The sequence below is a fragment of the Paramormyrops kingsleyae genome, chromosome 9 (assembly GCF_048594095.1).
Source record: "Paramormyrops kingsleyae isolate MSU_618 chromosome 9, PKINGS_0.4, whole genome shotgun sequence".
In the NCBI taxonomy this organism is placed as follows: Eukaryota; Metazoa; Chordata; class Actinopteri; order Osteoglossiformes; family Mormyridae; genus Paramormyrops; species Paramormyrops kingsleyae.
The window spans coordinates 3,175,683-3,201,111 of record NC_132805.1 but is presented as its reverse complement, the minus strand read 5'-3'; the positions used below and the strand labels follow the sequence as shown (position 1 = coordinate 3,201,111).

General features: G+C 42.6%; 2 protein-coding genes across 17 annotated transcripts in view; both read left to right on the top strand.

Annotated features, from left to right (window-relative positions):
• dgkb (diacylglycerol kinase, beta) overlaps positions 1-4,962 on the top strand; it is a 58,866-nt gene extending 53,904 nt beyond the window's left edge. For 9 of the 10 annotated variants that reach the window (XM_023802682.2, XM_023802684.2, XM_023802681.2 and 6 more), the window contains one exon: positions 2,585-4,962. In XM_023802682.2, coding sequence (XP_023658450.2) covers positions 2,585-2,692 — 108 coding nt within the window. In that variant the 3' untranslated portion in view covers positions 2,693-4,962. The remainder of the gene's footprint in view (positions 1-2,584) is intronic. The other variant, XR_002837014.2, reaches the window with a different exon arrangement.
• A 1,072-nt stretch (positions 4,963-6,034) lies between these two features.
• On the top strand, positions 6,035-25,188 carry etv1 (ETS variant transcription factor 1). Of its 7 annotated transcripts, none has more exons than XM_023802484.2 (13): positions 6,035-6,212; positions 6,667-6,786; positions 7,171-7,258; positions 7,558-7,605; positions 12,017-12,070; positions 17,306-17,435; positions 18,703-18,888; positions 19,144-19,391; positions 21,168-21,236; positions 21,345-21,413; positions 21,574-21,743; positions 23,395-23,496; positions 23,606-25,188. In XM_023802484.2, exons 2-13 carry the CDS (start codon positions 6,742-6,744, stop codon positions 23,825-23,827), a joined length of 1,431 nt encoding a protein of 476 aa, XP_023658252.1. In that variant the 5' UTR covers positions 6,035-6,212; positions 6,667-6,741; the 3' UTR covers positions 23,828-25,188. The 7 variants fall into 7 exon arrangements, with proteins under 7 accessions (XP_023658252.1, XP_023658251.1, XP_023658255.1 ...); XM_023802483.2 differs by having other exon boundaries at positions 17,303-17,435; XM_023802487.2 differs by lacking the exon at positions 18,703-18,888 and having other exon boundaries at positions 17,303-17,435.
• The last annotated feature ends 241 nt before the right edge of the window (positions 25,189-25,429 follow it).

Here is a 25,429-nt window from a genome sequence, read left to right as displayed (position 1 = left end):
GTTGTATGTTTTATTGAATTTTCTTTTAGAGGATCACACTTCATTTGTGATAATTAAAATTTGTTTGGTTCTAATTGGGATGCACGTTCCCCCAGAGTGTCGTCTCTACAGAGCTGCACGGGTTACATATGGCTCGTTCACTAGTTGCCTGACAGTCTGCGGCATGACAGCTGTATTCATTTGAGGCACACTTGTACCTGTTAGCAAAAATGCAATTAATTTCAGTGACGTGTACCTGCAGTCTCGTTATTTCCATGGTGACTTAAGAACCGAAGGGAGACCTGAAACGACCAACCTTCTGAACACAAACACCACAATTAAAATGGGCTGCTATCAGACTAATTATTAGCAATGGTGGTTATGCAAATTGAGCTCAATTTTAGGCACACAGACAACTTTTAATGCCGCTCTTCTCATTTACACATGTAACAGTTTCGTTGACGGTATTGTTTGCGAATCGGAGCGTGAACTGGAGCCTACTGACTACATAACAACTGAATGTTTTTCCAAAAAAAGAAAATCAGAAATAGGAAGGCAATTTGTCATAAGAGGTTCATAATTAAGGTAGAGCAGAACAATTTATTGCAACAACATTTCCCATTACTCTATCGCCAGCATCTATTAATTCAGCAGAAATACAGGTGAATTAAAATTAGCTGTTGAATATTGAAAAACAAATAATATACAACCAATCACTGAATTTACTTTAGAATCAATAAAATCTATCTCTGTCCGTCCGTCCGTCCATCCATCCATCCATCCATCTATCTATTAATGATCATAATTATATATTGTAAAAACCCCTGTCCCTTATGTCACAGTTCGGCTCAAGACACCACACACACACACACACACACACACGGATGCACTAACATTAAGATATACATTTATTTAAAGGTGAACAGAACAGCTACATAAAAATACCCCAAACCAAAACACAAGCAGAACAACCCAGAAATGCAACAGGCGTCATCATATTATTAGTTGATAGTCATTGTGCAGCTTGTTTTTGTTTAAAATAATTAACTGACAGCAATAAAGAAAACACATCGCTCAACTGGAGAAAGAATGAGTTTGTCGGTGATTTCAGAGGGCCTCTGGGAATGGGGTGTGGTGTGGCCAAATTCTGTCACAATTCATTAAAGCAAGACCCCACGTGCTTCTGAATGGACATGAATGGCCCGGCATTCGAGGGGGTGACCGTGCCTCCGCTGCCCGTTATTTGTTTGCCCCGCCCCCGGGCATTTGGCCCACCCCCGGGCAAAGAGAGACACGCTCCAGCGAATGATCGTAATTTTACTGACTCAGTTAAGGTAAAGTAACACGAAGTGCAAAGAGAATTATAGTGAATCATTAATTATTAAACAACATTAATTAATTAATTGATCATTAATTAATTATTAAAGGGCCTGCTTCAGAGCTGTGTAAGAAACAGGTTTCTTACTAATAAAGTCAGGATCTCTGTCATCCTGTTTTCATGCCATTTTCATTTCCACATTCATTTTTGGTGTAACTTTTTCCTTAGCTTGCAAATAAAATTTATACGTGACGATTGTCCTTATAATTCATATTGTAAGGTATTTATTTATTAATTGCAAAGCTAAAGCATTTGTTATTTTGTATTGTGTTCGCTCATATTTCCATTGCAGTCTACGGTATAAATTTCACAAACATCACCGTGCTCTGACGGATTTTCACATGGTGTTAAATGTTACATTTCCCATCAGCAGCTACATACAAGACTGACCTTTGCTCCCTGACTTCGTCTCCTTCCTCTGGCTTGAGCCTTGACACCTCTTCTGCGTAGCACATAAGGAGCTGCCAGAAGCTCATTGGCTGCTGACCATGTGACCATGTGCCCCAAAACCCTGTGGTGTTACGGTTCACAAATACTGAATGAAAGACAGTGAAATCTTCCTTCAGCTGCCTAAAACCATTTACCTTAACTACTGTACGTCTGTAACAAAGCTGCTTTTATGAATCAAGCACCTGGCGCAATTTGGAGGTAGTTAAGAGTTGATATTTAGCGTACGATTGATCATTCTTCAGATTTACCCTAATTACTTGAGATGACTCAAATTGCAATTTGCTAAATGTTAAACTGTATTACATTCAGGGCAATACTGCATTTGTCCTTTATAGGACATTTATTTTATATATTAATTTATATATTCATTTAAATTACATCATACAGCCTGATATTGCTCATTGACCTGACTTTTTTTTGCATTTTCCATTTTTTCATTTTTATTTGTAACCATGATTTGGGTGCTAATGTTACTTTAACTCATTCCGATATGTTCTCCTTTACATTTTATGGTAATATTTGCAGAATGTATGGTATGAAATCAGTTAACACTGCGTGAGGGTTAATAAGTAATTAATTTTATTATTAAGTAGGTTACAAGTGAATCGTCATGTTATCCAGCAAGACACGGTGTTCATAAATACCCCCCCCCCCCCCCCATGCATAGATACAGAACCATCATGATCATCAGGCAAAATCATTTTTTAAAAATGTTGATGTTTACAAGCGTGAATTTGAGGGTGACAAACCACCTCACTTTTCTACCCCTCCTTCCAGATTGAAATAATGCACAAGAACCAGGCGCCCATGCTGGTGGCCCCCCCACAAAAGAGCGGCTTCTTCGCCTCCATCGTTCGGAAGTCCCGGAGCGAGAGCAGAGAGTAGAGGGGTTGCGCCATGGTGGATTGTCCCACCCCCCCCCAACAAGTGGGCTCCCATTCCGGATCTGCCGCCTTTGCCAAAACTCCTGCATGGGAATCGCGTTTACGGGCATGTCTGTCGTTGCCTGAAGATCGAGGCTCTACCTGTGCAACAGACAGAGGTTAATTTATGGGCTGAAATCCTCCAAAGACGATGGAGAAACGGGGAGGAGATGGCAGCAAGTGTTCTGGGGCAACATCCGCCTGTAGTTATTTGGGGTAAATTAAGCTTCACAGTGCTGCAGTTCACTGAAGCAGATTGCTTGGCACGGCCAATTCTGTGTGGCTCTTGTTTTTTTTGTTCAGCCTGTCATTTAAGTTTTCTCCTCTGAAGGAAATACTTTTGCCGTTAAAGTGTGGTCGTATTTACAAGGTAATATGTTGAAGCATCTCTCACCCATAGACATTCTTCCAGAATTTTGTTTTCTTGGAGGAAGCTCTGTTTTTCAAAGGCCTGTATTGTTTGGCTGTTGCACTCTCTCACAGTATAACCACCTGCGTGGTTCAGAAATTCTGAAATGCTGAAGTTTAGGTATCGTAGGCGCATGAATTAAAACGTTACAAAGCAGTATCTCTGTTACCGTGTTTTATTTGCTGTTTGATCCACACAGACGGACATACCGTGTCAATATAAGCTTTTAAAATTGCATTTTCTGCTTCTTTTGAGGTGTCTCTATGTGAAAATAAGCAGCGCTTTACGATGAGCGGGAAATGGCTTTATCTGCCTCTGTCAGAGATAATCATTTAACTGCCATCATTCCTCTGCAAAGATATTATTTCACAGCTTCATCACCGAGATCCAGATGTGCGTATTATACTAAAAATTTCCTGAGATTTTTGATATTTCGGGTCTTTTTAAACATGACAAAGAGAAGAAGAGTCAGGAAGCATTTTTATGATGCCATTAATTTAAGATTTAATCCACCACCGAACATTTCTGTCCTGTTTTTTAAGAAGACGGTTTCAAATTTGAAAACAGAAATACCAACCTTGTATGCTATCCTGCATTAATATTCTGCCTGTTTTTATTAATTTTGTAATAGTCCTGTAAGAACCAGGATGTGGGCACGTACTGTATACTGTATATACATCAATATTTAAGGAGAACACACGCCACATGAATCCCATAATTACATTGACTCAGCAGTCCTATAGAAATCATTATATTGACTCATCTGCATGCTTTATTCTGCAATTTGCATGCTGTTGCATGGAGGACAGAAAACACAACCGAAGCCCATTACGGGTCCCTAACCTTCACTGATAAGTGTTTGTTCAGTCTCTTTTCGAGGCCCCTTTCTGTGCTTTGTGACCAAAGTCCACATTTACATACGTTGACACAAAACAATAGAAATGTAAATCCCTCACAAATATACCGATCTTTAATTCAAAGTGCTTGATTGGGCCTGGCACTGATAGTAACCACGCTTGTATTATTAAGAAAAACCATTGGGCCGATCTCCGCCCCCTCCCCTGTTTTGTCTCCAGCTGTGGCTCCTCTGCTCTGTTCCAGCTCTGTTCCCTGTTGTTGCCCTCAGGGAATGCCTCAGTATAATTCACAATAAACAATAGGCGGCGGGCAAACCTTATTTTTCCTGCACGTCTTATTACTTTATGTTTTTAGTGCTGTGTTTGCACACTTAGGCACTGATGTAATCAGTTCCAGGCCTTGTGTCCGACTTGGGCGATACCACACAGTTCTAACCTAATTCTAAAATACATTGGTGTTCATACGTACAGTAGCATATCTTTCAGACTGCTGGGTCACTCATGTTCATTTTCTGTGTTGTTACCTATATTTTTACCTGCATGAATATTTTAAGAATCCTGTACTGGTTTTTCAATGGGTTTATTTGAGGAACAGATTCTTTGGCATTGTTTACAAAGATTGTTTTGGATTTCAAGCATTTAGTAGGGGGTCTTGCCTTTGAATTAGTTTTGAATTTGAAGCCTGGAGATATTTATTGATATTTAATTTGAGTTTTGTTACTGGTTCTGTTGTATATGCCTCTGAGAACTATGTTACTTGCCCTCTTGTTTTCATTGCAAGATAATATATACATAACATGCAATTAGATGTCAGTTTATTTGTGTATTAAATGTGTGATATATATTTTCAAATATTGCTATTCAGAGAGTGTGGTGCTGTATTTTCTTTGTCGTTTCATACCATTGTGAACCATTTTTCCTTATATTGTGGGATGTCACATGCATTAAACCTTAATTGCAGTTAAATTATTTGTTTGTTTATTAATTAAGCTTTTTTACTCAGGGAAATCATTTGCAAGCATGTATGCAACTGTTTGCACGTTTTCGGCAAAAGTCATTCTAAGTCAAAGACTGAGCTAATCTTGATATTTACTATAGATTGCAGATGACTGTGTCATCAGATCTGAAACATTTTTAAATTCTCATTCATTAAGCTGTGCCACAGATCAGTTAAACAAATGCCAAATTATACATTTTTCTAGTGACACTGATACAGTATTGTCCAAACTAGTGCATATGTCAATGTTATTTTATCATATGACTCAAAAGCATTCAGAAGACGGTTCGGTGAATGTGAGATGCATGTATGCACACACAAAAACACGCACACACAAAAGCCATTCACAAACAAAAGATTATTCTTAAAACGATTTACACAATAGATACATTCAGCACATAAGAAATTTGCTTTACTATTGTGTTTTATGTGCGTGATATTATACAATCTGCTTACGACATTCTCCAAATAATACTAGTAATAACGATAAATTCCAATTTGTATAATTGCACCTTGTACTGCTTATTGTGAATCCATATATTTGCTGTATAGCTATACTCACAAGAAACACTATATATAAGATATATAGAGCGACAAATACATCACCATAGTGTTACACAAGTATAGATCTGCGAAACAACCCCGTTGTGTTTCATTAAATTCTCTTTTAAAAGATAACGCTAATAAAACGAACACGCTTATAATTCTATTGAATATGAGAATAGATGTGTTTAACTGAAATAAGAGCAAATTAGTTGTTGTCGAGTATGATTATAATACTAAGATTTGGCTGTTGGTTATTTATAACAGGTACGAAATATTCAGAGAGAATAAGTGTAATTGCTAATTGAACAGCTTCTAATGGCAGCGTGCTTTGCAGCAGATGGCTCCGCAGATTAAACCGACGAAAGGGTAGTTAACCTGCAAGTGACAATAATTATTTGAAAAGCTATTCGGGGGACAGTTTGTTTAACCCTAAAGCCGCGGCTGATTGACATCGGGAAATCTGATCCGCTGAAAGAGATGGCAGCCAATAGGAAGCAGGGCACCGTCAGTCTGGGCTGGAGGCCCCGGGAGGAGAAACCCATGCAGAAGCGCTGAGCGGAGCTCCGGCGCCGGGCTTTGAGCTCCGGGGTGCAGCGAGCGGCTCCGACCCACCTACCCTCCAACTTCATTCTGCGGGAAGCTTTAAGGGTGAATGCGGCTCATGTTTTTTTAGGTGAGTACTCCGCTGGATCCTCCGATATGCCGTATGTGTTGCGCGAGTTTATGACCATCATCAGTACATACATGTATATGCATATGCATATATATTTTGCACGGTTTATGGCTTGCCAGTCCCTAATCCGTAAGTGCAGGACGTGTTGATCGCCATCATTGCTACTGTATCTTGTAGTGCCGAGCCGGATCTTTTTCTGCTTCGAGAGTAAATAAATGGTGCGGTAATCATGCGCATTCAGAGCGAGGAGAGCACGCGCCAGCTGCAGCCTCTTCGGGCTTCCTCGCGCGCCGTCCCTTTAGGATCGCTGCACTGACATTAGGGCGGTCATTTTTAACGTGCTTTTTTTTGTGAATGGGATTGCTGTGGGCTGTTTAGCCTGGCAAATTCTAACGGTTCATTCATGCTTTTTTTTCTACTAGCCGTTGCTAAAACCCACCTTGTATCTTCTAAGGGCGATCGGACGGCAGACTCAGCGGAGATCGACTGTAGTTGCTTGTCAGATAAACTGTAACGTTAGAGTTGCAGAATGGATGGATTTTGCGACCAACAAGTGCCTTACGTGACTACCAATGTGAGTGAGAAAAAGTTAACTCGCTAACAGCCTTTGCAAATTAAATGAATTGAGTTGTACGACTTTTTAAATCTGTGAATAACGAGGTTTGGACATAAGTTTAAAATTGCTAAATGTTTGTATTCTTATTCCTGTTGTACTGTTACTCTCATGATCCAAAATATTTTGAAGCCCTTATTACTCTGACAATCCAGTGCCGGATTGACTGTCTTTGACAGGTTTCGAGATGAAACACCTGAGCCAAGTTTGAAACCAGAGAGACTGATGATTGAACCTCTAGTTTTCTTCAACCATTTTCTGTCAAATGCACTACATGACAGAGAATCATTCCATTGAGACAAATTGATTTGTGTTCCTTTATTTTTTTCCTTCTTCTTCTTCTAGAAGCCACAAGGGAAGAAATGTAATGAGAGAACGGCAAATGACAGAAAAAGAAAATTCATTAACTCTGACCTGGCTCTAGACACTGAAGGTAAGTTGGGGGGGGGGTGGGGGGGGGGGACAGACAAGTTCATTTCACGGCTTCTTAACATTTAGCAAAATGCAATTTGTTTGTGGCTACCTGCATCCTGCAAGAAACTGCTTAGAAATCTCAATTAGAGAGACAGAGTGCAAAGGCTTTTCTCCCCTATAGATTCCCTTAGTTACAAATTTAGCCGGAACTGTGAGGTAGTACTTTTGGCCTCTCAGCCAGTGTATGCAGACCTATGAGTGCTGCTCTCTCGCTGTGACCGTGCCGTGTGAACTGTCTGTATGTCTCTTTGCCCGTAGAACTCTTTCAGGACCTCAGTCAGCTGCAGGAGACCTGGCTTGCTGAAGGTACGTGGTTTCCATGTTACTACAAAGTCACCGGGCGAGTTAGATGGGAAGTTATGGGGAGAGAGTGAGAGAGAGGAGAGAGCGAGAGGGGTGAGAGAGAGAGAGAGAGAGAGAGGGAGAGAGAGAAGAGCAGCGCAGGATGAGATCTGCCTGAAGTTACCTTTTCCTAATGTGTAGCCCAATTAATGGCAGTGCGAGAGAAGCATTGTGTGTGTCATGCATACATTAGAGTCTGTGATGAGCTCTTGGTCTTAAGGGAGGCTGAGGAGGCTCTACACAGAGTGTCATCACAGATTACCAGGAGAAATCTCTCTCCGCTCACTGTCTCTTCTGCTTTTGCCAAGAGCGACTGCAGCGTGCCTCCACCTCCTCCTCCTCTCCGCGCCTGTCTCTCTCCGCGCTGCTTCTCTCCAGAGCGTCGCTCCGCAGCTGTACTCACTGCTGTTGTGCTTTTTTTTTTCTTTTAAAAAAAAAAAAGTGGATTTATGTTCTCTGAGGTGCGCAGAAGTGTTGATTTCTGATCCACCACCTTTGCTACATATATTTTTTTTATTTTGTGTGCACTTCTATTTTTTTCTTCTTCTCTCTAATGGCAAGAACTGCTCTTTGTGGTCTAAGTCAGACGTGATGCTTCAGGATTTAAGTGCAAGTGTCTTTTTTCCATCCTGTTTGCAGCACCGAAGTTTAGGTTGGTGACGAGTTTCGATTGTCTTCCCTTCCGGTTCTTTCAGAAAATGTGCTGTTTTGCTGGTTTTAATTCTCAGAAATTTCTGAACCAGAGTTTGCATATTGAGACACTCAATTTTAGTGTTTTCTTTTAATCGTGCTCATAAAAGGAACTTGATTGGTGGAATAATTTTCTGCTGAGGTTGTCCTGTAGCATAAAGCAGGAGCTCTGTACTGTAGTTCAGTTGTGAAAGTGTGGCTTTGTTTGTGTGTGTTGTGATTTATTTAAAATTTATCATGACATTTTACATGCACTTGTATGTAGTTGCTTTATATACAGTTAGACTGAATATTTAATAATTTTTCTTCTGAACATACTAAATATAAGGTTGAAGTGGGGAAACAGGATTTGCTATTAGGCTGTGGCCAGGTAGTAATGTTACTCTTCACAATACTTGGGAACCATCATTTTTAATCCCATGGATAGAGCAGAAAGTTAAAGTCAGATGTTTTAAAATAAATAAGCTTCTGTGTTTTTAGAAAACACAGGTACGTGTAATATATAAAAATCTGCTTAGAAACATTTTTTTAGTAATTTGTGTTTTGTTTAGTTTTATTAATCTCTAAAATCTTAAAATGAGTTTCTGAAATATTGGCAAAAGTATTTGGAATAAAAATGCATAAATGAATAATAAAAATTCTGGGTGGGAAATTCAACTAATGCTAAATGTTAAAATGAATATGAAAATTCTTATTCATTAAAAATGAAAATTAAAAAAAATCAAGACAATTATAACAGGGTCAAATGTTTAGTGCATTCTTAGTTCAGTTCAGTACTTAATCTGTTACTACAAAGTGTAATCCCAGCTTGATCTTTAAAATATGTTAAATATAAAAACCCAAGCAATATCTATTTTTTAAATAGTATCATTATCCAGTGATACTCTCCACGGTCAGCGTATTCATGATGTTTGCTAAAATTCAGTTCAGTTAAACAAACGGTTATCATATTTAATAAGCATACTAAAATAAGTTTATGCAAAAGCTTTATATACATTTTTGGTGCTTAATTGGAACTTATTTGTCAAAAAAGATTGGAAAAACGGAAATGTAAGCCTTAAAAATCTTTTTACATGGAATGTGCACTTTAAAGGGCCTTTGGAGACTAACCTGAGATTTAACTTTAAAAATGGTTTCATGAAAATTTGCGCTTATATTTGCTTAACTGTGTTTTAGAGAAAGCTGGTCTTTGGAGTTGTGTCTTTTTCCAGGCATGTGAAAAATTCATCCCCACCGTTACACAGGTGAAAAAGGCAACTTGATATTTTATACCCTAAGACCAGCTTCATCTATTCTTTAGCACGTTTCAAAATGCAAGCAGTATAAATTAAGACTTTAAAATGAAAATTGTTTTAAAATAGATTTGGGAATACTTCACCAGTGCATTGAGCTAGTAAGATTATAAAGTATATACCGCAGGGCTCAGAGAATAAGACATCATTTTAATATTTCAGCATTTCAGTCAGAGGGAAAAATGACTTTGTTCACTGGTGTAGATATTACTGTAAGGATTACAATTCTACCTGTCTTAGATCAATGAGGAGTGTGGTTCAGGATTCCAGATTTAATAAATTACTTCCTGTCCATTAAGATAAAAACGAATACTACCTGTTTCGAAGATTTATTAGTTCAGGTAATTGGAAATAAGAGAAAGGATTATTCTAGACTGAATCTCTGACATCATGGATTAAGAAGATGATGAGTCTCAGCTTCATTACAGGTGTATTTCCCAGAAAGAAGAGATCAAGGCGGCTGCGTTTTGCTCTCTGTTGGGTTTATGGCAGGACCTTTAAGATGTCAGTGTACTGCACTGTTATGAATTTTAAAAGTATGCTGTCATATCTACAGGATAATAATAATAATTATTATTTTATGAATCTTCTTGGATAGTGGATTTTGTGCTCTGCGTAATGTCCATGCATTCTTTTTGAATGCAGTGCTTTAGCTGACTTGGACTGTAGCCACCAGAAAACATACACTGTGTACTGCATCCATGTCCTTAAAGACGCGTAAAATTAAAAAGAAAATAGCATAAAAAAGCAGGTCCTGGCAGATTCAAGCTGTGGGTGTGCTCTGCTCCCTCCTTCAGGCTCAGCCTGTGTTTGGCCCTCACTTGTTTCTCTCCTTTTTTTTTTTGTGAATGGCGGCAGAGCTCCAGTCCCCCTGCTGTCCTCAGGAATTGTTCCCTGGATCAGCTGTCCCATTCACGGAGAGCTTGGAGTGACTCATATATCCGACAGGCCGGCTTGGCGCTGGCCCCTGCTCTCATGTCCCCTACTACTCTGCGTCTTCGTGCGGGGAACAGGTTTTAATTAAAACCTGAAGAGGCTAGCTTGGCCAAGACACCCCCCCACCCCCACCGAACACCACCCACCAACCCATACAGGCCCCACTTGGTTTGCGGGAACGCCGTATCATGTCGCTTTGCCCGACACGATGGCGTGAAGCGGGATCGTTGGAATTTGGGCAAATCCCGTGCCGTTTTCCTTCACGTGGGCTAGTGGCACGTGCCGCGTGTTCAGCCACGGGCTGGATGCCTCCACCGCGCACAGCGACTTTTCACGCCGCGTGTGCGATCTCCGGTAGCCACGGTGACATGGAAAAGCCGGCGGACTTTGTTGCCGGCTGACTTTGAGCGGGTTTTCGTGTGTTTTTCTGCTTATTGTTGGAAATGGGAAGCTGCACCATGATTGCATTTATATTTAATATAAATATAAATATACCACGACACATCTACGGGTGCAATTCTAAATTCTATAATGGGTGCAAAAATAGCACGTTTGTGTTCTTCCTAATAATTTTTTTTTCCCTTTAAAATCGTTACTGGAAATGTTTTATTTACAGATTATTAAATGTGTAGAAATGTATCAAGGCCTTCATTGATAAACGGCTTGTTCGGCTTATTGCCGAATTTCTGCACGTTTCTTTCATTTTTGTTTTGCGTGTGGTCGTGCTGGCTTCGTGATTTAAGGGAGATGTGGGTGTACCTGCATGCCTCAACACGTTAATTGTCCGTGCGGCGTTGCCAATTAAACGTCTGAAAATGAGCTTCCACATGTCTTATGCTTATAAATAAATGTGTTAATGACTATGCACAGTTAAATCTCCCATCGTCTCGCTTTAGCAGTTCTTCAACTTCAACATAACAGTTGGCTCTAAGTGTAAATGTATGATATATAAAGGTAATTGAACCCATTATGGGGACTCTCTTAGCATTAATCCTCCAGGTAAACGTGTGAATGACAGGTGAAACATTACGCTATAGGCATAACCCCGACTATGAAATTACTCTCGCGTGCCGCGTTGGGGAAGGATCCCACAAGGTGTTCAAATTGAAGGGCATTCAAGAAACGTACAAATTATATCTTGTCGGCAGTGATCGCTATTTGCGATCCTTTTTCAGGCTGTGCTGGTTTTGTGCTTTTATCGGTTTTGAGCTTTTTTTCATCCCTTATCCAGAAAATAAAAGTAGGATAAGTATGTGCATTGGAATAGAAACTTCTAACAAAGCTTTGGCTTTTGGTTAAAGAGATAAAGATTTTAAAACTGGCCTTTCCGTGTTTTTTTTTACCAGACTCCTGTGATGTGGTCGTGGCCATACGGCTTAGCTAGCTGTTCATTGTGGTATAACCCTGTACCATAGAATCACCTTTCTCTATTCTAATGCCTTTGATTCTGTCCGCAGCTCAAGTCCCTGACAATGATGAGCAATTTGTTCCAGACTTCCAGACCGAAAACTGTAAGTATGACCCCCCCGGAAGTCCCCCCCCCCCCTTCTGTCTGTATCGCTCACCTGTACCCCATCAAAGGCCCAGTGCTGGTTTGAGGAGACTTTACAGATCATTTGGAGTAGAAATTTACAGCACTCCTTCAGTGTGTGATATGTTTCAGTAGCTGGTTATGTTTATATATGTTGCAGCCATCCCTTCTTGCCCTGTTTCCTAGCTGTGAGACCTTACAGTTTAACTTAACTGTATTACTCTGCCTTTCATAGCACTGTGGCAGCTAAATGAGGATGAGTGGAGATCTGCTCGCTTATATGCTATTGTTATCTTCTTATGTTATAGCTAGTATTCTCAAATGGTGGCATTGTGTTTCACTGTCTGCACGAGGGTCTGTCGAATGTAGGAAATGCCTGACTCGATGCAGGTTAACCTTCTAACTAAGTGCTTGGCAGAATATGGTTCCTGAAAGCATGCATATTTTCAGTTAGTTCCCATCGTTATGTACAGTACAGCTATTATTGATTATAAATGAGAGTGAAATTAGTAAACATGGTATTTACTTTATTTACTTTTATTTATTTAGTAAAATGGATGAGCCCAAGCGCTAAACACGCCAAATTGTGCTGTGGATTTGACCGACGGATTTAACTTTGTTTCCTGTTAAATCATCGCGCGGTAATGTCAGCATATAATTTTCTTTTTAGTGTAGAGGGTTTGTAAAAAGTGCATTCTTGTAAATGACTCATGTTCATGTTAATTAGTCAAAAATTCAAACGGACTTGAAATAAACACTCTCTTTTTTTTTATTTTTATGGATGTCCGTTCATCTAAGCTCAGAAGAGTTTTACTGTATATGTTCACAAAACACGCGAGCTACAGAATCTAGCGGGAAGCCTGACGCCGCATCACCGGTAAACCATTAAGACTGTAACATTTACAACTCGACGATTATTGTCATTTAAAAAAAAAAAAAAAAAAAAACCTTTTCAGTCCATTTCCCATCATGCTTTGCGGTTGGCATTTGGATTATTGCGAGTTCAAAGTGCACCGGGCAGCTCTTGACTGGTGTGTTGCGATTGCGCATCGGCCAGATCTCTCATAGACGACACAATCGCCAAAGTTCCCCACAAATGCCCTTCAGTCTTGCCACTCACTCCGGCCCACCCCGCAACCCCCCCGCCCCCTCCGTATCAGGAGACCGTTGACCATATTAGATCTACTTCTGGCATGTTGGAGCAGGATGCGGAGGCCAGAACAGATGGCGGGAGGGCGAGGGCAGCGTGGTTGGGCTCCGGGACAGGCGTCCCAGCCTGCAGCCCTCCCATATGGATTTTGCCGGAGAACTCCAGGGCGGCGGGAGGGGCGCCCCACCCCCCCCCTCCCCCCGCCCCCCACCACTAGCACCACCACCCCGTCAGTACCACTCGTCCCAGGGAGCTCCGGCGAAGTAGGCGGGAGAGTCATGTTTACATCGGCTCACGTTTTTGTCTTACACGGGAGCGTGTTTGCGGTGGTTTGAGTCTTGGCACAGCACTGCCCACCTGCTGTCTCTGTTGGCAACTTTATCCGTTTAATGCTCGTTCTCAAAGAGCCCTTTTTTTGTGGATAACGCTGCTGTCCTCTGCTAGTGAGTGCTTTCCTCTCCTCCTGCACATCGATCTAGAACCGCGTCCTTAAACACGCCTTCGCTAACCATCCGAGCACGGCTTTCGTGACAGAATCTCTTCATAGACCCAGTGCTGACTAGATTTTTCTCTTTTTCTTTGATTATTGTGACTCGACGCTGGGTAAAAAGAAAGTGTCACTTCTGCGACCTCATTAATGTCACCGGAGGGGGTGTTAAGGTGAAGCCGCACTCTCGCTACGAAGAACAGCTGGAGAAAAGTGCTTAACGGTAATCGCCAGGGGGCTCCGTTTCAAACGATGCTCCTTAATTTGCTATGTGATGGGGTCAGTGTTCGGAAATGCCACCTCCATCCCCAGCATGGACGTCCTGCTTGACTTACAAAGCATTTAACAGAAACACCTGTCAATGCCAGGCAACATAGGAACTAAAAGTCAATATTTCTAACCACCATGACATATATCTTTTTTTTTTTAAGGTAAAAATGTAACCATTCAGCTGTGCCGATGCAATAGAACCCGCCAGTTGTTCTCGAACTGCCGTTGAATCGCGAATCGCTATAGATAACAAATCTAGTTGAAAAACCTTTTTGCCTCTATATTTTCATCTAAGTCTCCTTAAACACTTCTATCTGTTTGCGAGTGAGCGTCATGACTTCTGCCCTAAAGTCTTCTGGACCGTTTATCGATTGATTCAAATACACGAAAAACGCGTTTATTTTTTAATATTTGATTCGTACATTTGGTGCCCCGTACTGAGAGAATGCATTCACTTCACTAAAAATCCAAACGACTGATTAGACAAGTGGGTAATTAGCTTTGCAGTATGGTGGCTGTACAGTATGTGTGTGTGGTGTCGTTTAAAAATCATTGACAGTTCACTGGGTTAGTTCAAGGGTCTATTGCACAGGTTGGCAGGTTTTAGTGTTAGCCTCAGCAATTTAAAGTGCAGCATTTCTCTTATTGATTTTTTTTGTTGTTGCAAAAAAATTCAAATAAAACACATTATTTGTATGTGCATGTCCTCCTTCTTTCAACTTGGTTTTCAGTGATAAATACGTAATAGGCACCCTACATAAACAGAATTTTTTTATGTGTCCAACGGTAACTTATAGCAGGGGTCAGTGTCACCCCTGCAGTTTTAAGTCTTTTTGTGAAACTGTGTTGATCACAGAAAGTCAATATGAGACGATATGTGACAGCTGTGTCAGACTGACGCATTGCACCCATGATGTTCTAGAACCTTCTGGAAAGTAGGCCTTAATCGATCGCTGTACTTTTATTTATTTTTTTCTTTTTCATTAGAGTGTGATCTATACTGGCGTTTCCGGGTCTTTTATGGATGCGTTTGTCCTGCCAGAAACTGTTCGGTCTGCAATACGGTGAAATGACTCATTTCGCATTTACATGGGAGGAGCGGCGCTGTGGCGATAAAGCTGCATATGTCTCATTCCCGGCCTTGTGTGGGCAGAACTTCTTCCAGTGTTTTCACGCCAGGTTTGGCCCCAGAAAAAGCAGCAGAAGAGCTTTCATTTGTCTCCGCATTTTCGTAGGTCTTCATAGTTCATTGTGATGAGGTCCCGAATGGTTTTTCTGCCATCTGTCATGGGACTCATCAGCTACTTAACGCCACTACGAGCTCTAGCCTAACTCAGCCTTTGCAGGACTTTGTGGTTTTGCACTTTTATTATCTTATTCTTGCCCATTTTCTTCTCTTGTTCTTTAAGAACAAGCCAATCACAGGGGTTCTGTGTCCTTGAGATATCTGTCAGATTTGGTATGTAACATGGGAAGACTTTCTTCTGCCCTAAACATCCTTCCAATATGGATGGAAGCTTCCAGTAGCAAATAATTAGGAAATGTTGATTTTTTTTACAGATGATCACTGGGAAGGTGTGTAGAGGAACAGATTGTAATAATTTATTTCTTAGAATTAAATAGGCTTCGGTATTTATTGAAAGTTCAATTATTTATTTACTTATTATAACTTAAGCATTGCCATGTAACATTCAAGAACTCAAAGAAGCCTTATCATGTACCTGACAGAATACACTTGTTTTATTTAGCATTCGTAATTTAGTCCTGGGTTGATCTGGTAGGAATAGCTAATTAACCCAATACAGTTGGGGGGGTAATCTCCTCAGGAAGTATTCTTTTGACCTTTCGTCGCTGACCCGTAAAGGTCACGGCCCTTGGAGGAGCCCTAACAATCACCGCGCTTTGAAACGATCGGCCCACATCGGTGTCTCGGGAGACAGAGAGCTCGCATGTCATGTTGTCAGATTGATTTCACACCGGCCGGCCGTCTCACAAGGCATCTGCTTAGCATGTGGACAAGCGGGAGGGGGGGGGGGGGGGAGAAAAAACATCCTGCCCCCCCCCTCGCCCCTGACTCCCCAGTGCCCCCGAGTTATGGAGCATCCCACAACAGAGGCGTTTGTTTAGTGTGTTTTTGGTTTTGCTGTGCGCTCAGCCCAGCTGTAAAGAGATGAGGGCTGAGGGAATCAGCGGGGGGGTCAGTTAACTCCTAAGGGGGAACTGCATGTTTTTTTTTTTCCATAATTAATGGGTGAAAAAACATTTGTTTTGGAGTCCTAGATTTTGGAAAGTTCTATATTCTTGATTGATTTATGTTAAGCTCACCGTATTAACAGTTGTAAGTTATAAACTTGGGAAACTGGTGCATAATAAATTAAAGTTATTGGTCATAATGGTAAGGAGATCTGAATGTTTAAAAAAAAAAAAAAAAAAAAAAAACGTCATCCAAATGCTTAAAAGCAAATAAATTAAACACTTATTTTAAATTCAGTTCAGCTTCATTGTCATTAGGGTGTACAGAGGTACACATATAAGCAGAAGCGTCTAGGGACTCCTGGAGCTGCTACAACAAGTTTAAAATTTAATAATGGAAGCTCGTTGGGTAGGTGCTAGCCTTAAACTGAAAGACGGGCTTTTCCCGTTTTACCGTTAACGCGACATTCATTAACAAGGAAGCCCCAGTTGGTGTCTGGAGCTGGGCAGCATAGTTGAGGCCTACTAGTGCTCCGGTGCCATTAGCCTCCTATTTACGGTGCCCTGGAGCCCAGCGTCGGTGGGCCGGGGTGCCGCACGGCGCGGCTAATCCCGTTAGCATCGATCACGACCCCAGATGATGAAAACTCAATCGGGAATCGTCTGATACTTAACAGCCGTCTGAATGCGCTAGAAACGGCAAGTGACGATCCCTGAATCGATGGTACCTCTGCTGTTGGTGAGCTCCCGAAAGGGGGGTTGGGACGTCGAGGAGGTCACCGGGGGGGGCTTTGGGGCATTTTGGGAGCACATTCCCGTTTTGTAACCGCAACACAAATGCTATTTTAAGCCAATCACATTGCACAATGAGTATTGCTGTCCTCTCGTGCCCTGTCATGTGGAAGCCTGAGGGGGACGTTCTTTGTGTAAATGCCACAGTGTTGTTATTTAGCCAGGGAATGAATAATCCTTAATCCCTCTTAATCCTTTCCACCCTCTCCCTGCCTCCCCGCCTTTTTTCCTGACCCCTGCTCCCTCCTCGGCCCCCTCCCCTCCCCGCCCTGCCCTGCCCTCTCGCCCGCCACCTGCACTCCCCCCCCCCCCCCCCTCAGTAGTGGCTTTCCACGGACTGCAGCTGAAGATCAAGCGGGAGTCGCAGAGTCCCTGCCTGGAGCTGAGCCACGCCTGCAGTCAGGACCGACCCTTTAAGCTGAGCTATGGGGAGAAGTGCCTGTTCAACATCAGGTGGGCCCCCACCCCATATAAATCCTGAGTTATAGTTCTGTCACTGCTCCTGGTCTATAGCAGCCGCTTACGCAGCTCGTGGCTGGTTTCTGTGTGTTGAGTGGGGGGGGCTTTGGATGCCCTGGCCGACTTTACCGGGGACCTTGAATACATAAAATTGTGAAATTATTTAATTGCAGGGGCAAAAGGTGACAGGGGGCTCAGAATGTTTAGCCACGCCCCTGCCACTGCACCTCACGGACACTGAAAGCTCTGTTATATCATAATTGATTATAGATCATAAATATAAATAATAAGTTTTGCCATTAAAAATGGAAACCCTGCTCTGCTTCTCTCCCTCCGATCGCGAACTTCCTTCGACGGTAACGTCCAATGAAACGGATCGTTCGGCGACGCCCGAGTCTTTGACGTTCGGACACGTAAACAGGCCACGCCGAGACAGAGGCCCCCCCAGCCCATTACTGTGGCGAAATACAAGTATTAAATGGAAATGGAAAAGTAGACAGCTTTACTATGTCTAAATTACCGCGCCTTAAATTCAATAAACTGTACCTTCAAATGTGCAAAAACAAACGTGCGTAATGCACGGTTGCCTAGCTACGTCCGGGGTTACATTGATTTGATTTGTGAAATGTGAGTGGCATTTAGTTCCCCATATGCTCCTGTAATTATGCAAGCAACAGACCTTTTTATAAGACAAATGACACTTGAGTGAAACAACCACATTGATAATGATAATGACAATTTGCTTAAAGTCCTATGGAGAAAATGTCAGAGCCTCTAAATTAGTCCCCTGTATTTAATCATCCTATGAAGAATGAGAGATTAAACGCTGTGGCTGCTGCTAGAAGCCATGTTCGAGTTACTTTTCTTTGTCGTGTCTTTATTTAGTAATAAAAGGGGGGTTTGTGGGTCCACTGAATGGAAGTCTTTGTGCTTTTATAACACACTGGATGTCAGTTGAACACATTTCCATTCGTCTGTATGGCATCCATGTTGTGGGAATTGCATTTTGTATTGCATGCGGCCCTGGGCTTCCTGTTGTAGGCAGTGGGAACAAGGGTTCGACACATGTTGGGGTCTCCACGGGACCCCAGACCACGTCCATCTAGTAAATCGTGAACTGATCACGTCCTTCGACGAAGGGCATAATCGCAACGCAGAGAGACCGTCACAGAGGGTCAAAGCTACGTACTCAAAACTCAGCTCTGTCTGATTGACATTCCACCGTCTCCACCCTCCCCCCCGCCCCCCCCCCCCCCCCCAGTGCCTATGAGCCGAAGCCTAGTGCAGGAATGAAGCCCTCCAGCCCAGCGACCCCCTGCAGCACCCCCGTGTCCCCACTCCAGCATGCCTCCCCAAACACCGCACCCACCCCCAAACCTGATCGGACGTATCCCCACCTGCCTCCCTCACAGCCCCTCCCAGATACAACCTTCACCATGGACCACAGGTAATCTAGCATCCGGCTGCTGGGAATAGAGAACAGAGACTCGCGTTGTTTGTGCTTCGAGTAAATGGACGTGTATGAATCAGTAATTTCAGATTAAGATCACAGAAGATGTGAAATCAGCTCGCGACCCATCACTGCTTAATCATTTGGAGTACTTGTTTTGTATATATAATATACCTTATTTGGTCATGACAGCCCATTGTTCTTTGTCCTGTAACCACGGCGATAATCACCCCGCTCTCCCCCATCTCCCAGGTTTCGACGGCAGCTGTCCGAGCCGTGCCACTCGTTCCCCACGCCGCCCTCTGCGTCCCAGGACGGACGCCCGCTGTACCACAGGCAGATGTCGGAACCGAACATCCCGTTCCCCCCGCAGGGGTTCAAACAAGAATATCCAGACCCCCTGTTTGAGCATCCCGCCATGATGGGGGCACCTGTGGGCCAGAGCTACCCCCACTCCATGATGATCAAACAGGAACCTCGGGACTTCACCTACGACACAGGTGCGCTGCGCTTCGCTGCACCTTTTCTTAGGCAATAATTGCATTCGGAGGCACCTGCAGATGGTTACTGAACAAAATAATTGTTGATCGAGAATAACGGGTAGCTAAATATATTAGCGATGTCGAAATAATGGAATAAAAATGGACAGCTGCCTCATATTGATAAATGTCATTATTTGGAAATGGGGCGGATTTTTTTTCCCATATTGCCTTCGAACAGTGGTGGAAAATGAGCCGTTTCCTCTTTTTAAAACCAGATTTTTACCATTAGAGGAATGGGAATGTTTATAGAATTAAGGCATTATTAGCCGCCTGATTTGGTTTGCGGGGCCGCGCCGGGTCAGACGGACGCGTGTCATTTCCTGCGATGGTGTAATGGAGAGCTGGGCCGGGGCCCAGGCACGTCACCCGCTTGCTGGCCCTAATAGCCCCCCCCCCCGGCCCTTGGGGCTGCACGCCACATTGTGAATGGAGCTGCAGAGGCCTGGCGCGTTCATTCATAAATCGGGCCGGGTGGGGGGGGGGAGAGGGGCTGCCGGAGTTGCCCGGTCAGGAAGGAATGTAGCGCTCCTCCACAGCTGCTTCCTGTTGGGGGTGTTTAGAATTCTTTTTTTTTTTTTAAACAATGCTTCTTATTGGCCAGCCTCTCTGTAACATGACGCCTTTTCCAGCGCCTTGTTCTGAATTTCAAGGCCTTTAATTGTTTTTTCACCACACGGTCAGAAGCCTCCCAGTCTAAATATTCAACGATTTCCAATACCCCTTCCACCCCCCCCCACCCCCCCGTCACTTTAGCCTATGGGCTAAAAATAGGCTCCTGATTTAAGGAGGGTTCATTTACAGTACTAGAGTCACACAGATGAGGAAAAGCTTGTATCGATGTTGACGTGCCTCCTGGAAGCAGAACCTCTCAGCATGTTTTATAGCCCAGATCGAGCATTTAGCAGAATTTATTAGTGATCATATTGGTGCTTCTCTTTCTGTCTGCTGCCCTTTGGAGAGGATGGAAGGGCAGCTGGCAATTTCATTAACAGTAATATCCTCTACCAGCCTATTACAGTGATGATGTTCAGGGCAACCTTTATGGACCATAATGAACTGGGCTAGTCGCTCATTGAGCGGTAGAGAGTTATGTATTCTTAAGACTTTGTTTTACCTTTGTGGCACAGAATTGGAAATGACAGTGCCTACAATGTATTCTATTTAAGCATTAAAAAGGAAATGGATACTTTATGTTATGATATTTTAAAGTATGGATCAAATGTTTATTCTTAGCATCTAAGTATTGTGAAATGAGAATGATAAATCAAAGAGATCCTTGACCACTGGTAGGAGAACAGATGGTCTTTGTTGGCCTTTTATGACTCCCGATTGTTGATTTTGCTTTCATTTGAATGTTGATTTGTTAAATTAAATGAAATCAAAATTTTCCATCCATGTATTTCTACACGACTTGATCTCAGGCTTTGCTTCAGCACTGAGTCCTTTCTGAGCTGAATGGACATGGGGAAGAATGTAGCTTTTGACCTCATAGAGCAGTGTTTTTTATTTAGACTGCTAGACAGTCCACAGTTTTTGCTCCCTCCCAGCTCCCTGCTAGACAGTCCACATTTTTGCTCCCTCCCAGCTCCCTGCTAGACAGTCCACATTTTTGCTCCCTCCATCTCTGTGGGTCCCCGAGACCCAGACTGGGAAACACTGTCATAAAGATGTTGGCCATAGTGTCCCTCTGCGGTTTGTAACATTGTTCCCTCATCCTTTTTACGTCCCTCACAGAAGTGCCTAGCTGTCATTCTGTATACATGAGACAAGAAGGTTACCTGGCTCACACCAACAGGACCGATGGTAATTCGTAAGCCGTGCTTCGTGCTAATAAAATAAAATAAGAAACTGCATCTTGTTATAGCATAATAGGCATAGACTTTTGTTGTAATAAATGTCTGTGTTTTGTAGGTTGCATGTTCGACAAAGTTGCCAGGCATTTCTACGATGACACCTGCGTCGTTCCGGAAAAGCACGAAGGTGAGGCGTCCTGTAGCACGTTGCACGTTGGCAAAGTCCCCCCCAGAAGGAATTTCACACCACTACCATTCTGGGCTGTACATTAGCAGCTTCCCTACATGGTGCGCCATGTCAGGTATTTACTCGCCTCTTTGCTCCCCTCCCCACAACCCCCCCCAAGGTGACATTAAACAGGAGTCTGGCCTGTACCGCGAAGGGCCCACGTACCAGCGCAGAGGGTCACTCCAGCTCTGGCAGTTCCTCGTCGCCCTCCTGGACGACCCGTCCAACTCGCACTTCATCGCCTGGACCGGGCGAGGCATGGAGTTCAAGCTCATCGAGCCAGAAGAGGTGACCATCCCACACACCCACCCCCACCGGCCGCATTTCCCGCCTGATCTTCCACTAGCAGGGCTTAACATTATTCCTGCAACCAAACCCTCACACCAGAAAATTATGAATGAAGATCTGGTAGTAAGGAGTAGCTGCAAAAGACCTAAAATGTGGTTCAAGGGATCGGCTGCGATGGAGGGTTGGATGATCCGGGGGACAATTTTGTGCCTGAAAAGGAGCCGTGAATCGTCCTCAGCTCTCGGGCCCGTGCCATGATTTCCTGGACAGAGAGGCTCAGTGCGGGGGGCTGGCGGTGTAGGGGGGCTGGCGGTGTGGGGCCTTGGCTCCCGTCCACGGCCACGGCCGTACGCGGTGGGCCCCGTCAGCTGCGGCGAACAGGGGCACCATTCATGGCGTCAGGTGACTGAGACGCACTCGCTTTTGTGCGGCCGGTTGCTGTAAATCCCCAGCCCCCCGCCCTGGCCCGGCAGGTGTAGGACCTGAATGCACAGTGGGCTTCATGAAGGGACACACACACACGGCCCCGGTGCGTAAGTGGAAGTGGGCCTTGAAGACGGCACCAGGGTGGGTGGTCCGAGGCACAGGTGCTGTCACATCTGCTCCGATGTCTGCTCCGTCCAGGATGACGTCCAATTATCGGCGCTCCAGCCCGCAGACGTGCTGCCCATGCTGCTCCTTAATTGAGGTTTTGTTGCTTGTATCTCTCAGAGTTGCTATATTACGCAAATCCGATTCTTCCTTTTAATATGGAACGGATGGTTATTTGGTGACATAATCTCGGAATGTAGGGCCGTTGGTGACATCAGGCCATCGTGGAGATGCGCGTAACTCATACCTGGCCAGATTTGGCGGTGTCGCATCCGCAAGCCATGAGCATCTCTCTGTGGTGTCGCGTAATTAGCTTAAAATATTTATTAACTGATTTAAGGGAGCCAAGTGCTCGGTATTTTTGGAAGATGAATGATACGGTACTTTTAGCACCTTGCCCCAAGAATTTCTTTGGCTCAAATGTCTTATTTTAAGCTCCTTGTATGATTATCTCTCCCTTCGTTATGGTCCTACTGTGATTTACAAGATAGATTACAAAGTCTGGGAATGAGACGTAAATTTTAATTGTGTTGCCTTTTATTGGCTCTGTCACATGCCAGTCAATTCAATGTCAGCTTCATCTCATATGTGTGTATCTGTGTGTGAAATTACCCATGAATACATATCAAATACAACATCTTGTATAAGGAATTTAAAAGTCTTATACATTTCCCATTATGTATGGTAATTGAAATAATTGGAAAAAGAAATAAAACACAAGTTAAATATTTACACTGGTTTAAAAAGACTAGGCATTTGTTTTGAATTATCAGTCACCATGATTTATGATTCATTCAGATTCTTTTGCTTAATGATTTTAATGTATGAATTTGCATTGAAATATAATTTTGAACAGTAAGGTATTAACTTCAGAGTAATAATACAGAATAAAGATATTATCAAGTTCTGGATAATTAACGTTGCTATTGTTAACTATTCAGTAGCTAGTTCACTATCAAGGTGGATGTATTTTAAGCATAAAACCTTCATTGAAAATGTGACATTTTTCACAGGACGTCCAGAATACATTACACGCTGCCTTAATTAAAACTTTTTTTAGGTTGCTCGCCGATGGGGAATTCAGAAAAATCGACCAGCTATGAACTACGATAAACTGAGCCGGTCGTTGCGTTATTATTACGAGAAGGGGATCATGCAAAAGGTGAGACCTGAAAAACACCCAAGACGGGCCGCGAATCAGATGTCAGCTGTTTGGTTTCCGTGACAGGGCCCTGTACTGAATGCCGGAGTCTGTTTTGTCTTTTTCCAAGGTGGCGGGGGAGAGATATGTCTACAAGTTCGTCTGTGACCCGGAGGCCCTGTTCTCTATGGCATTCCCCGACAATCAGCGTCCCGTGCTGAAGACTGACATTGAGCGGCAAATCAACGAGGAGGACACAGTCCCTCTGTCGCACTTTGACGAGAGCATGGCTTACGTGCAAGAAGGGGGCTATTGCAACCCCCACCCATACAGTGAAGGCTACGTCTATTAACGTCTGCCGACTTGGACCATTCCGGTACTGTGTTTGTGGGGGACGTAGAATTTTTTCGTTGCTCCTTCTGACCCCATTTCTTCTCACATCGCCACTGTTATCCCAGGACGGAGAGTGCACTTTAACAACAAGGACTGACAGTGTAAGCTACCAGGCCAAGTTCATATCATTGATCGTGTTTATAAAAGGGTATTTGTATAGGTCTGCCATATTCCTTAAAAAAAAAAAAAAAAACAAAAACAAAAAAACAAAACAAAAAAGAATGTTCAGAGAAAGTGTGAAAAAACTTTGATTGTTAGGGGCATTTTTTCATTTGTATCTGTTCACCGTCTAACACAGAAGTCAACCTCTATATACATGTTTTTTTTTTCTTTTACTAATTCAGATCAATAAATGTCAAATGCTTCTTTTAAAATGCTTCTATGGTGAATTGACATACTTATAGATGTTGAGGTAACTCTGTATAAGAGCCTGGAGTTAGTTGGCATATTAAGCAAATACTAAGACTACATTTTTTTTGTTTTCTTATATATAAAGATTAGAACTTAATGAGCAAATGGATTTTTTTTTCTTTCATATTTTGTGTTATAGCATTTCTGGCTTATTTCATGAAGTGTGTGCTAGTTTGGAACTGGGACTTGACTGATTAAATGTCAGCATGAAAACACAAATACGGTACATTCATCTGCAATGTATAATGAGTGAAACAGCAGAGAACTGTGGTCGGTACAGCATTGACCCTATTATTTTTATCATTAATTTTATCAACTTGCCCCCATTGTTCAGACAGGCCCATTGTGGGACCTGCTTCTGCAAACCATTGGTTCCCTTGGCATTTCTCTCAGATGTAATCTGAAGCCAGTAAGTCCGATGGTCTGAGCGCAGTGTGTCCAACAGGAAGTCACATTGTACCCGCGGATGTGATTTTAAAATACAAGAAGTCAAATGCGTATCGTAAGAATGCAGTTATATATACCTAAATATATACACATATATGTACACAAGACCACCTAGTGCTGCCACTGTCATGTAAAGTTACAGAGACCATTGAATATAAATGTAAAAGTTATTTTTGTTGTTTTTGTTCCTCCGACAAAGCCGCCAGGCGACTGACAGACTCAGTAATACTGCATGAAGCTTGGAAATAATCATCCTATATACGGTAAAGACCCCAGCATTGTGTGGCCCCTTTTCTATCCACTGCTTTCATTTTCACTTCTCAACTCAAGACGTTTGTAAAGGGTTTGATATATATACACATATGTACACTATATTCAGGATTTCCATACAATTCACCTATAATAAGTTCATCAAGGAGTTGGAAGCCAGAACTGAAGAAATAAAAACAAAAATGAAACTTTTCTTCCTCGTAATTATTTAAATGTACCTACACACTGAGGCTTTTATTGGTAGTTTTGTGTGGTATTTTATTTAAAAAAAAAAAAAAGATAATTAAATGAAGCAGGGACCATTTGTCCATTTGTTTGTCAAGCCTCTGTTTTTTACAACTATGTGAGTTTGTATTTGCCAGAGATACAAAGCTGCTTGTTTTCATAAACACAGGTATATAATAATTATATAATTAAATCTGAGTTTAGTACT

Excerpts from the sequence above, each read along its gene's own strand:
- etv1 (XM_023802483.2), top strand. The coding sequence starts at position 6,742 with ATGGATGGATTTTGCGACCAACAAGTGCCTTACGTGACTACCAAT. Across the intron at positions 18,889-19,143 it reads ACCTTCACCATGGACCACAG|GTTTCGACGGCAGCTGTCCG; the intron begins GTAATCTAGCAT and ends CCCATCTCCCAG. Across the intron at positions 19,392-21,167 it reads GGACTTCACCTACGACACAG|AAGTGCCTAGCTGTCATTCT; the intron begins GTGCGCTGCGCT and ends CGTCCCTCACAG.